The sequence below is a fragment of the Aspergillus homomorphus genome (assembly GCF_003184865.1).
Source record: "Aspergillus homomorphus CBS 101889 unplaced genomic scaffold BO97scaffold_56, whole genome shotgun sequence".
In the NCBI taxonomy this organism is placed as follows: Eukaryota; Fungi; Ascomycota; class Eurotiomycetes; order Eurotiales; family Aspergillaceae; genus Aspergillus; species Aspergillus homomorphus.
The window spans coordinates 87,359-97,918 of NW_020291942.1; the positions used below are offsets into that span (position 1 = coordinate 87,359).

Sequence of the window (10,560 nt, forward strand, 5' to 3'; positions counted from 1 at the left end):
GCCAGTCAAAGACAGACAGCCTCTGTCGGCAGCACGGTGGATACTCTCCTCGGAGTCTTCAGCCCGTCAACACGTCAATGCCTGCCAAGCTGCGGCGGAGGTCAAGCTAGCCATTGTGGGAAAGAAATGGAAACCCGTAGTCGGCGATCATCGAAGATCTGGGGATATGGTCTGAATGATAGGAAACGAGTGGCTGTGACAGATCGGTAGCTGTGTGAAGGTGATTACACGTGTCGATTCAAGGAATAGGAATGAAAACAAGAGTCAAGGGGTCCACGTCATCGATTTTAACAGCTGCATGAAGATGTCACCGAGGCATTTGTGCTGTCAGTAAACGGATCAAGGGGCTCTTCGGAGCCTGTTTCTGGGAGTGCGGGCGGCAAGGGACTAGGGAACAAACTCTATTGAGATAGGCTTTCCCAAATCTTGGAATGTTGGCCAGTGCTCGGCGCGATGCCTTGGAGGACGCGCAAACACGTTAACACAACTCCACATCGAGCCAAGAATGAGAGATATAAACCAGATGGCATACCTTGATAGTCCTGCTACGTTGCCGGGTCAATGAATCTTTTAAGATGGGTGAACTTCCACCAAACCCAAATTCTCAGATAGTCGCCATGCTCAATAAAGCCAGCCTGTATCTGTGGTCAACTCAGCTCATCATCATTGCAACCCTCGTCTAGCGACGAAATGGCTGCAAAAAACGATGGTATTCGCTGGCCAGCTTATTGGCCGCCCACGACGAAGATCCGGGGTCTTCATCCGCTGTTCACCCAGGCAATGAGCGATCAAATCATGGACGAGATGCTGGCCATCCTTCCAACGGTCGACGAGAGCAAGGCAGCATCGATCCGCTCGATGCGTATACCCGCGCTTGTGGCCTTCATGGTCCCGCATTCCACCAGCCGTGACCGACTAGTCATCCTCTGTAAATGGCTCACCTGCCTGCTGCTCTTCGAGAACCTGTTCGAGTATCCCTGCTTCAGTCAGCGCGAGATGCTTCATCTGGGGCGGGGACTGAAGAGCCTACCAGATGATATGAGACTCCTTGCAACGGCGGGGTATCCGGCCCTGGGCGACAAAAGCTACCCCGAATATTTGCGTTATGTCCGGGAAGTCCTCACTGAGATGTTCCGTCTCAGTCCGAGGAAAGACCATTTCCTCCGTGCAGCCGACTACCTCGAAAGGTAATTCCCATTTTCCTTCATTCGAGAATGATTCGGTGGGCTAAGTGTCAGGGCTATCGCGGCGATGCGCTCGACGAAAGAGGGTGGCTCGAGCAAGGCCCGCTCGGACGACCTTGAGGACTGGAAGCGCGATCGGATCGACGGCACGGGCATGTACATACTGTTCCACTGGATGGAGTTTGCCCTCGATCTGCATATCCCCGGCAGTGCTTGGGATGATCCCGCTATGCAATTTCTCATGGATGAGGCTTGTCTTCAAAGTGGCGTTGTCAACGACCTCTATTCCCTGCCCAAGGAGCTGATGTTGAACGATGGCCGCATCGACATGGACAGCATAAACTGTGTGGCTTGGCTTATGCGAGGGACTGGTGAGACCCTGCAGGAGGCCGTTGATCGGTGTTGGGACTATATCCATCACCTGGATGATTCAGTTGGTAAGTGACGCGTTGCCCGGCTCGAAGGATGACTGACTGACGGATCTTGTAGTGCAAGCTGCGATCGTGGCCAAGAGCCGGTTCAGGTCAGACCAAGCTATTTTCCGGCTCGTGGACGCGATTGTATATTCCCTCCAGGGCTGGTGGGCGTTTGAAATCACCTCGTCACAGTCCTGGCTTGACTCGATGTATGACTGTTCGCATGTGACGCTGTCTGAGAAGGCCATGCGTGTCGCATCTGATGGGAAGCAGACGTCTAGTATTATTGCAGGCGAGAAGGAGGTGAATGATGTAGTCAAATCTGGTTGGACTCAGGCATTGATCTAGTCGGTGTCGGTATTTTAAGTCTGGCCCAAAGGAGGCACAGTTGCAGCGTGAATGAGATAGAAAATTGCACGATTCAAGTTCCATGGGAAGAAGGAAAAGGAAGAAATGTCCGTTGGGGAAGTTTTATCAAGGATGGGGGAGGGAGTCATGTGATGAAGATTGTTTGCTCGTTTGCATAGCAGCAGACCTTCTCTTCCTCATTCACTCAACAGTCAGCTGGCGCTCTCTTTCTCCTTCGCTATCCTCTCATTCAATTCAGTATCCACAAGCTTCCCTCCATTATAAACACCACCAACAAACTACTCAACCATGGCTGATAATGAGGAAGCCAACCTCAATCCGAAATCTCAAGCAAAAGCTGAAATCAACCACGAGACTCACCAGAGCATCAGTCACAGAGCGAAGCCTGAAGTCAAGCCTGCCGCGATTCCAGCTGAGCACAAAGCAGACCACAACACCGACAGCGAAGCCGGTATATCAAAGGACGAGGCAGCCTCTGAACCCAAGGTTGATATGGAAGCGGAAATGGAGCGACAGTAGAGCAAGTCAGTGAAGCGTAAGTCAGACCCGTTAATCCTTTGAGACTAAAGCTGAAGACAACCACGAAGTGCGACCCATTCCTCAGGACACACGAAGCGAAAAAGACAGAATCATCGAAGTGCAGCGTAAAGCCCACCTCGCCGCGAAAAACGATGTCATTGAGAAACCGGCGATGGCTTTTCTGACCCAATCGAAGGGCGAGACGATAGACATCGCCTATCCGAGCTCCATCCAAGAGATTCCCTCACCACAGGAGTCATCTATCTGGGCGCCGCTGTATCTCACCCGCCGGCCTGGAGAGTCCAACCAGCCAAGCTCGCTATCCTCAAGCCTCTCGCAAAGCCTGAATTGCGTCGTTACTGCACAAAGGCGGGAGCCAAGAACAAGCGCGATGACGAGTGCACTGAGATCCGATGTCTGGGAATGATCTGGAGACAGGAGTTGTTGAAGGTCCCACCTATCTCTGTCCTGGTCTTTGACCTCATCGTATCGATCATCAATGATATGATTGCGAGCAAAGCCGAGGGAAAGGAGAAAGACATTGGTGAGCCTCAACTGCAGGTGTCTTGACATAGCGCATTCTCTCGCCCGTGTGGTAGAACAGTTCGACGGTGGCCCTGCGGTGTTTACATCCACCTTCACAGGCATGCCGGGAAAGATATCGTACTCTGGTAACAGCCCCAATACCTAGATTTGGCATTTGTCTGAGAATAGGTAAGGCCGCCGAGGGAAGAGGATGACCTATGCAGTGATGCTATAGTTGCGGACAGGGACAGTTTGCTATATTTCTACGAGTTTTTGGAGTTGCCCAGCCATCCATCAAGAGACGAAGGCTTCTCTCTAGAGAGGGCTGAGACATCTGTTTCCCGAGACATCTGCCACACAAGACATCTCCCACACGAGACCACCGGCTTGGCAAAATTATGCCCCGCCCATGGGTTCAGACTACGAGCTCCACAATTTAGAGTTTTAGAATATGTTTCCGGAACGTCTTGGGTGTAGGTGCTGTCTTCGTCTCATCACTGGAATGGTTGTTCTTCCGGAGCTGACGACTTCGCCGCCCATTCTAGCCTCATCCGAACATTAGAGATGCATGAGCGGGAATAGAGAAGTCATGACCACCAGTCAAATGCAGTGGTAAGAAGGTAAGCCCAAATGTTGATCGTCTGCTACAGACTTGATTGGTTCCTGGACGACGATGTCTGCTTTACATAGTTATACTAAGTCTTGTATATTATTCAGACTTCGTTCCACGTGTATCTAAGGGGTAGAGGATCACACTATAGTGATGAATGCTTAGAAGTCTACTGTATTGTAATCCTGCCATTATATACTGGTAGCTAGTCTCCCTACTTCAAATATTGTACAGAGTACCCATAAGGACTATACAACTTGATTTCCGATCTCCTTCTGCCTGTAGTGTTGATATGCACATGCACGTGATCTTTGATTCTGCCGCGTGCGTCCCCTCACCGCCTCGCTTCACAAATTAGGAAGGCAGCACCTTCCGGGTAGATCTAGTGTTATACTTCACACAACTATGGCCGCTCATGTTAACTCTCCTCTTCTGGGTCTCAAGGGAATCCTCCTACGGCTTCAGCTCTTATAACTATAAGTTCGTGAAAGACATCCTCATTGGGAGACTCAAATATTTCACTGTCTCTCGCTTGACATGACGACCGTCTTGCCAAGTTGTTGAACGCCCTCCCGCCAGCAGTACAGGGCGTGGCGCAATCCCAGCGCAGTGAGTGGACGGTACGCACAAGCCACCCATCGCAAGGCATTGAGCGCGAGTCGCTTCCGTGACTGGGATTGGTGGCTCAACACCTGGAAGGACTTGTCATAGGCGCTACCCAGATCGCTGCTCAGTCCGTTGAGACACCTGCAAATGCCTGCTCGGCTGACCTGGTCGCGGATATTCTGCAGATGAAGAGCTGCTAGCAGGAATCTGTATAGGTCAGCAGCTGTCAAGCGTCAAACGAGCTTACAGTGGGCTCCTACATTCCACCTGCTTGAGCAACAATTGTGTCGCATATCTCCTTCTCCAACTGTTGATCGAGGATTTCGAGCATCGAGTCATCGGACCGAAGGACGTACGTGACGCGGGATCGAATATCTGGACTGTCGGCCGCGGACTGTAGCACTACATTCCCCACGGCCGAGTGAGGCTCGGGTCCACACCGACTTGTCATAAAGATACGTGTGCCTCTCTTCGAAAGCTTGTCTAGGAGATGGATAAACAGTGTGGTCTGTGTCGAGTTTGCAGGCCTGAACTCGTCTAGTGCATCGATCAGAACGGGCGGAGACTTGAGTAGACAGCAGACCTCATTCAGGATGGCGTCCAGCTCCGATTTCTAAGGTGGCCGGCTCTCCCGGTGACAGGTATCATATAACTGACTAAGGGAGGGTAGGAGGCTATTCAACCGCTCAGCAAATGTCTTTATCATGGACCCGAGTATTGAAACCAAAGGCTGTGAGGTACGCATCCGATAGTCGCAGTAGTAGTACACTGCTGCTGCATCCGCGCCGGTGTGAGAGCTTCGGACCTCGTCAATCACGAATGACCTGTGCAACATTAGTGGACCAGTACATCCCAGCCCAAGTGCTATACTTACATCAATGTTGACTTTCTAAAGCCGGGTCCGTCAATACACCACAGAAAATTTGCTGTGGAATCAATATCGATCCATTCTTTTTGAATTGTGGCTGGGAAAATACCCATGCACCGGTTCCTGGGGTTCGATATCTTCGTATTTCAGGGTGGCGACTCGGGCCTTGGTTATGCGTAAGCCATTCGAGGATTTTGAGTTCCCGCTTATCTTGCGCGGGCAAATGGAATGAAATGAAGTCGCTCGCCATAGCCACATCTGTCGCTCCTGCCACAGGGAAGCAGGACAGCTTTGAAATCATTGAGACCGATCAGCATACTTTCCCGAGAGCCCTGGGGTTTCCCGGACACACAATGACTCTTGGGTCAAATATCAGCATTCTCACAACCTTGCAGGGGTGATGCTCACCTTGCAGGCCACGACCAATGTTCTCGATGCTCTTCTGGAACTCCGACAGTTGTCTGGCTGGATTCGCGAATAATGCCACGTTCTCCAGCACTGAAACCAATTCTTCTGTCTTTTCCTGGTATATTCTGGCTCACGTTGCCGACAGTGAAGCCGCTTCGATGATCTCGTGCATTTTCTCCGACATTTGCATTTGTTACTGCAGGATAGCGGTCAGTTGTTCAGGTGTTTGCGATTGAACGGCCCTATTGCGAAGAGCGGAAAATTAGCAGTGCATCTCAAATTTTCGGTAGGAGTCGGGCCTACCATCCTTCGACGCTTAAAGAGAAGTGAAAAAGCTGGTTGTATCGTCTGATCTGCGTGATGATGCTTTCGACCTTGGCTTGTTCCAAGTGCCACAAGAACCTCTTTGTCAATCCCACTGGATTCCTCAGCAATCGTATCAATTCGAGCAGAAACTTGTCGCAGAACTTTATGGTCTGCAGCAGCACAGCTTCTGTTGTCTAGAAGCGGTCGCTTGTCATGCCGGACGAATCGAGAAACGTGTACACCCGGCCTAACACATGGGAGAGGGGGCCCTGACCTCGTCGAGATAAGCTTGAACATCATCGCGGGCAGATCTGACGCCGGCGACATAGGATTGGAGAACAGGGGCAACCTGCAGAGCCAAACCAATCAGCCCTGCTCCACCCGAAGAGATCGAGAGAGGGTCCACCAGAAAGGGATGAGGGTTCAAGGGTATAAATGCAGATATGCAGATATGCAGGTCGGCCATGAGAGATTGTCTGGACTGAGGAGAAATTGAGTTAGTTTGGCCGACCCCGCAACACTAGGGAAATTGCCAAGTCTGCTGTTAGACCCTGGATTGGGTGGAAGGAAGTATATGTGTATGCGCGCACACAACCTATGTTGGCATGCCGACAGTCCAACCCACGACAACTGAGAGGATGTGACTTTGCCTGACCAGCCATGCGCACGGCTTTACTGGGGATTCTGCCACTTTCCGGCCCATGTTTGGTTTGGCTAGTGAATACTGTCCTCCCCTTCTGCTTGCTAAAGTGAAAGAAAAACACATTGGAGTGCGGCAGCGCATAACACGCCCAACCACTCCTTCGCCCCAACTGCATCTGAATTCTCCCATCTCTTGAACTCTCTCCTTGGTGTTTTCTCACTTCTGCCTTTTCCTTTCTCAACTCCTATAGTCAAACCTACCCTCACTCGGGATTTTCTCTTACAACCAACATCACATTCCACCCGAAACATCAATTTCATATCCCAGCGCTGAAATGGATCTGTCAAAATTTCCCTCTGAGATCTTGGAGCCTATCCTGGAACACACGGTGCCTCAGGATTGGAATAGTCGCGAGGAGGACTTCAAAGTCTTGGACCTGCGCCGCGTGTGCAGTAAGTCGTCCCAGCCAGCGTGTTAACCACAGATAGTAACAGCTTCTACCTCACAGAGCGTTTCAATGTCTTCATCTCGCTTTTCGTCCTAATTAAGATTCAGTGGGGGGATCTGAAGAGGTCCAGCGCCAAGGTCAACCGTGACTGTTTGCGCTCCCTTCTGGTGAACAAGATTTTGTTTGAAGTGTCTAGCCTGAAGCCCGAAGCCTGCTCTATCCTCCTGCCTATTATGTCAGAAATCAAGACATTTGTTTTGGGCTCGGCGCCGACTGGCAGAGATCTGGACCGGATCACAGTGTTCACTGTCAAGAATATGTGCAGCTCGGTCATGTCCTACCAACAGCGGAAAAAGACATGCGAACAATTCATACGACCCGACAAGCCAGACCCTGTGTCTTGCAGCCTTATCGCCCAGAAGCTTATTACTGCAGTCTGCACTGGGCAGATTGGCGTGGTGCAGGCACTGATCAGTCGCGGCTGCGACGTCAACTGCCACGACAAGGCTCTGGGGACACCACTCTTCGCTGCATTTGAGATGGGGCGACTGGATATTGCCAAACTACTCCTGGACCATGGGGCCGATCCAAACATTGTTGGGTATGAAAGCAGCCCGCTCGCTATTGCAGCCATGAGAGGCGACCTCGCTATTGTCCTCTTTCTTCTTACATACCCGGCTGTAGATGTGAATCTGAAGTGTAGCAAGGGGTCCCCGCTTTTCTGGGCTTGCAACTGGGGCAGGTTCAGTGTCGTGAACATCCTGCTGCACCACCCTAAGATCAACTGGCGGAGCGGCAGGGGAGAAAATTGGACTCCTTTTGGTGCCGCCGCAGGAGGTGGTTTCGTGCAGCTTGTCCAGTTGTTTCTCAACGTTCTGGGCAGCCAGATAACTTGGGACGACATGATTGATGCTCTTTGGAGGGCGGTCACTCGCGACCATGTCGACGTTGTGCAGCTTTTGCTCCAGACGCTCAAACACAGATTCCAGGGGTTCCAAGCCGGGAATATTTGCCAAGAAGGCTGTTCTATGCTCTGCTGGGCGACTAAAAAGAAGGCATTCAATGTCGCCTATCTCCTTCTGCAGCGCAGAGACGTGAATCCCAATGGTGTTTATACGTCACCTCACATCGTGCAAGACACTCCTTTGTCGCATGCTGTCGAGCACAAATCGTTGGCGATGGTGGAAATTCTGCTGCAGCGCCAGGACTTGAATCCGAACATCAAGAACATCCATCAACTTGCACCTCTCCAGATGGCTTTGATTTCCAAACAGATGAATATTGTGGATGCACTCCTGCAAGATCCGCGTGTGGACCCAAACACCCGGGATAATTTTGGTGGATCGCCACTGTTTCTTGCCGTCGAGTACAACTATATCGAGATCGCTAGGAAGCTGATTCAGCGTTCGGACGTCATGGTCAACATGCTGGACGTTTACGATCGCTCTGCCCTCTCATACGCTGCCGAGCATGGTCGCAAGGAGATTGTGGACATGCTGCTTCACCACCCAGACATCGAGTCCACGAGGTTTGACTCGTCCGGACGCACCCCTGCCTTCTGGGCTGCAGCAAAAGGCCACGACGAGGTTATTCGGCGTCTGCTGAATCACGACCCGACGCAGGTCAACTTGCGGAATCCGGGGGGGAGTACCTGCCTCACGTACGCGGCTCGTCGCGGCCACTTGCTGGCAGTGATGGTGTTGGTGGAGTTCGGTGCGGTGATGGAGTATGAGGACTCTTGGGGTTTCACTGCTCTTGAGTGGGCGCAAGCATATGAATATTACGAAATTCAGCGTGTTCTCATGACGTACATGTTCCGACAGCAGTTGGCGCGGCTGAGAGCTGGATTCGTGTCGAGCCATAATGGGCTGAATGATTCTCAGTGATCAGTCTGACTGATTTTTTATTTATGCTGGCTTGACCTTTCTCTTACATCACGTCAAGCTCTGCCTGATTTCATTTGTTTCTCTGTTTACTCTCTGATGCGATATTAGTCAACGCATATTGGCAGATCACGTACCTAGTCTGTTCGCTGACACTGTTGGCTCATTCTGTCGTCTGCTTGGCTCAATCTTCTCTCAATTTGTTGTTGCTTTTCTCTTTCCTTTCTGTCTCTCTACGTCGGCTCTGCGCAATGGAGGTCATGTAGCGGCCACTTGTGGCTGTTGACAGTACATCGATAAGCAAGCCGCCTACAGGCCACGGAATAGCTAGTACGCACATAGTACAGCATAATGAATTCCATCCTGACGATCTGGCAGTAGTCAATTGACCGTAGCTGAGCACCGTGCTCCCGTACTCAGAGACTTTCACCCCTTGAATGGCCGAATCTAAAGATATGACCGCAACTACGCTCACCGAAAATTGATTTCACCTAGTAAAGAATCCACAAAGGATGAGAACTAAGCAACAGGATTAAGACCCAACCCCGTCCCTAATCGTGCCAAGCAGGTTTAGAAGAGATGCGCCACTTAGCTATAAGGTCGGGCATACTGTAGACTGCTGAGCAAATTGCATGAGGGAAGAGAGAAGGCGGGATATGGCATGCTGTACGGCGCTTCCTGGGACGTTGTCCAATTTTAGTCAGATACCGAGGCCAAGGTGTGCTGCAGTGCAACCTACAAGACGTGAGGACTACTCTCTGGGTTTGTCATGGATATATAAGTCTGCCTGGGGGTCGGGTAGCGCGCAAGCGGTCAATTCCGCTCAGGAGAAAGAAGCTCGAGTACAGGGTAGAGCTGCGAGAAATTGAGCTGACTTATAATCCCAGTCAGTGCTTGCAGAAGACCAAGCCACATGAATGTAGAGCAACCGTTGGGTTTGAACCGGAGTTGAGTTCAATCATCCAACAAAAGTCAACTAACGAAGAAACAAAGGTGATGAAAATCACAGCGCAAGCAGACAAAGCGAGTAGAACTGACCCCTGAAGCACGCTGGAGAGTTAGAGCAAAACCATTAGACCCACTGCAGAGAAAACCCGTACATCATCCCACCGGCTAAAGACTCGTGGCATAGTCAGGAGGTCGGCGCAAACCATCCTAAGTGGAGCTGGCTGCGAGTATGAGATGCTTCGTCCCTCATCTCCGCAGCATCGGGGTGTTTTCGGATCTTTTCTCATTGTCTCCAAATCCGATGAAACTCAGTGATGAGGGTTAAGATGTTGAGAAGACTGTATTCGGCTACAGCAGAGGGAGACATCTACATGATAGTGGAAAGCCAATGGGTAAGGCCACCCGTGACCATACTGGGGTGAATCCACCATCTCCTAGTCTTGAATGGTGCAACTGTGCGTGCTCCGGTGCCGGCGCTCGACTAGCAGTATCTAGCGGACATTGCCTTTTGTTGTCATCATGACACTTGATGGCCAAACGCTGCCTGCGTCCGCCTCTCTTGAGGCAGCGTAAGCTCCCCGTTGCCACTACGCCACTTGTTCACCGTGATTCATCAAGAGCCAGCCAGCCAAAGAAGCGTCAGTATGACCAGGAGGGTGCAGGGATGCTCACGGAACGCAAGGTCCGGCCATCGGAAGATACTCACTCGCCATCGTCATTGCCACCTTCTCCTCTCTCGTCTCCGTCATTCGCCCTATTCTTGCTTTCTCTGACAGCAGGACGAGCGTATTGCGTCCAATGTCAGAGTGTACTCGTAAATCCACATC

General features: G+C 51.3%; 5 protein-coding genes across 5 annotated transcripts; 3 read left to right on the top strand and 2 right to left on the bottom strand.

Annotated features, from left to right (window-relative positions):
- Positions 1-576: 576 nt before the first annotated feature.
- BO97DRAFT_462233 (terpenoid synthase) lies at positions 577-1,948 on the top strand (the record flags this gene model as incomplete). The annotated part of the gene is made up of 3 exons (XM_025699403.1): positions 577-1,187; positions 1,239-1,621; positions 1,674-1,948. The coding sequence occupies exons 1-3, from the start codon at positions 691-693 to the stop codon at positions 1,946-1,948; spliced, it is 1,155 nt and encodes a 384-aa protein (XP_025547081.1). The 5' UTR covers positions 577-690.
- Positions 1,949-2,257: 309 nt separating this feature from the next.
- BO97DRAFT_428855 (uncharacterized protein) lies at positions 2,258-3,179 on the top strand (the record flags this gene model as incomplete). The annotated part of the gene is made up of 3 exons (XM_025697327.1): positions 2,258-2,420; positions 2,685-3,032; positions 3,088-3,179. 3 exons carry the CDS (start codon positions 2,258-2,260, stop codon positions 3,177-3,179), a joined length of 603 nt encoding a protein of 200 aa, XP_025547082.1.
- An 882-nt stretch (positions 3,180-4,061) lies between these two features.
- Positions 4,062-4,892, bottom strand: BO97DRAFT_230940 (uncharacterized protein). The gene is made up of 2 exons (XM_025690724.1): positions 4,490-4,892; positions 4,062-4,436 (listed from the first exon to the last, which is right to left on the bottom strand). Exons 1-2 carry the CDS (start codon positions 4,678-4,680, stop codon positions 4,142-4,144), a joined length of 486 nt encoding a protein of 161 aa, XP_025547083.1. The 5' UTR covers positions 4,681-4,892; the 3' UTR covers positions 4,062-4,141.
- BO97DRAFT_230879 (uncharacterized protein) lies at positions 4,762-5,526 on the bottom strand. The gene is made up of 3 exons (XM_025690723.1): positions 5,506-5,526; positions 5,104-5,386; positions 4,762-5,053 (listed from the first exon to the last, which is right to left on the bottom strand). The coding sequence occupies exons 2-3, from the start codon at positions 5,208-5,210 to the stop codon at positions 4,843-4,845; spliced, it is 318 nt and encodes a 105-aa protein (XP_025547084.1). The 5' UTR covers positions 5,211-5,386; positions 5,506-5,526; the 3' UTR covers positions 4,762-4,842.
- Positions 5,527-6,463: 937 nt separating this feature from the next.
- Positions 6,464-8,879, top strand: BO97DRAFT_230998 (ankyrin repeat domain-containing protein). Its single transcript, XM_025690725.1, has 2 exons — positions 6,464-6,906; positions 6,963-8,879. Exons 1-2 carry the CDS (start codon positions 6,789-6,791, stop codon positions 8,786-8,788), a joined length of 1,944 nt encoding a protein of 647 aa, XP_025547085.1. The 5' UTR covers positions 6,464-6,788; the 3' UTR covers positions 8,789-8,879.
- Positions 8,880-10,560: the final 1,681 nt, after the last annotated feature.

Coding starts and splice junctions, on each gene's coding strand:
- BO97DRAFT_230940 (XM_025690724.1), bottom strand. CDS start 4,680: ATGACAAGTCGGTGTGGACCCGAGCCTCACTCGGCCGTGGGGAATGTA. Junction 4,437..4,489: donor GTTGCTCAAGCAGGTGGAAT/GTAGGAGCCCAC, acceptor TGACCTATACAG/ATTCCTGCTAGCAGCTCTTC.
- BO97DRAFT_230998 (XM_025690725.1), top strand. CDS start 6,789: ATGGATCTGTCAAAATTTCCCTCTGAGATCTTGGAGCCTATCCTGGAA. Junction 6,907..6,962: donor GGACCTGCGCCGCGTGTGCA/GTAAGTCGTCCC, acceptor TCTACCTCACAG/AGCGTTTCAATGTCTTCATC.
- BO97DRAFT_230879 (XM_025690723.1), bottom strand. CDS start 5,210: ATGGGTATTTTCCCAGCCACAATTCAAAAAGAATGGATCGATATTGAT. Junction 5,054..5,103: donor TTTAGAAAGTCAACATTGAT/GTAAGTATAGCA, acceptor AATGTTGCACAG/GTCATTCGTGATTGACGAGG.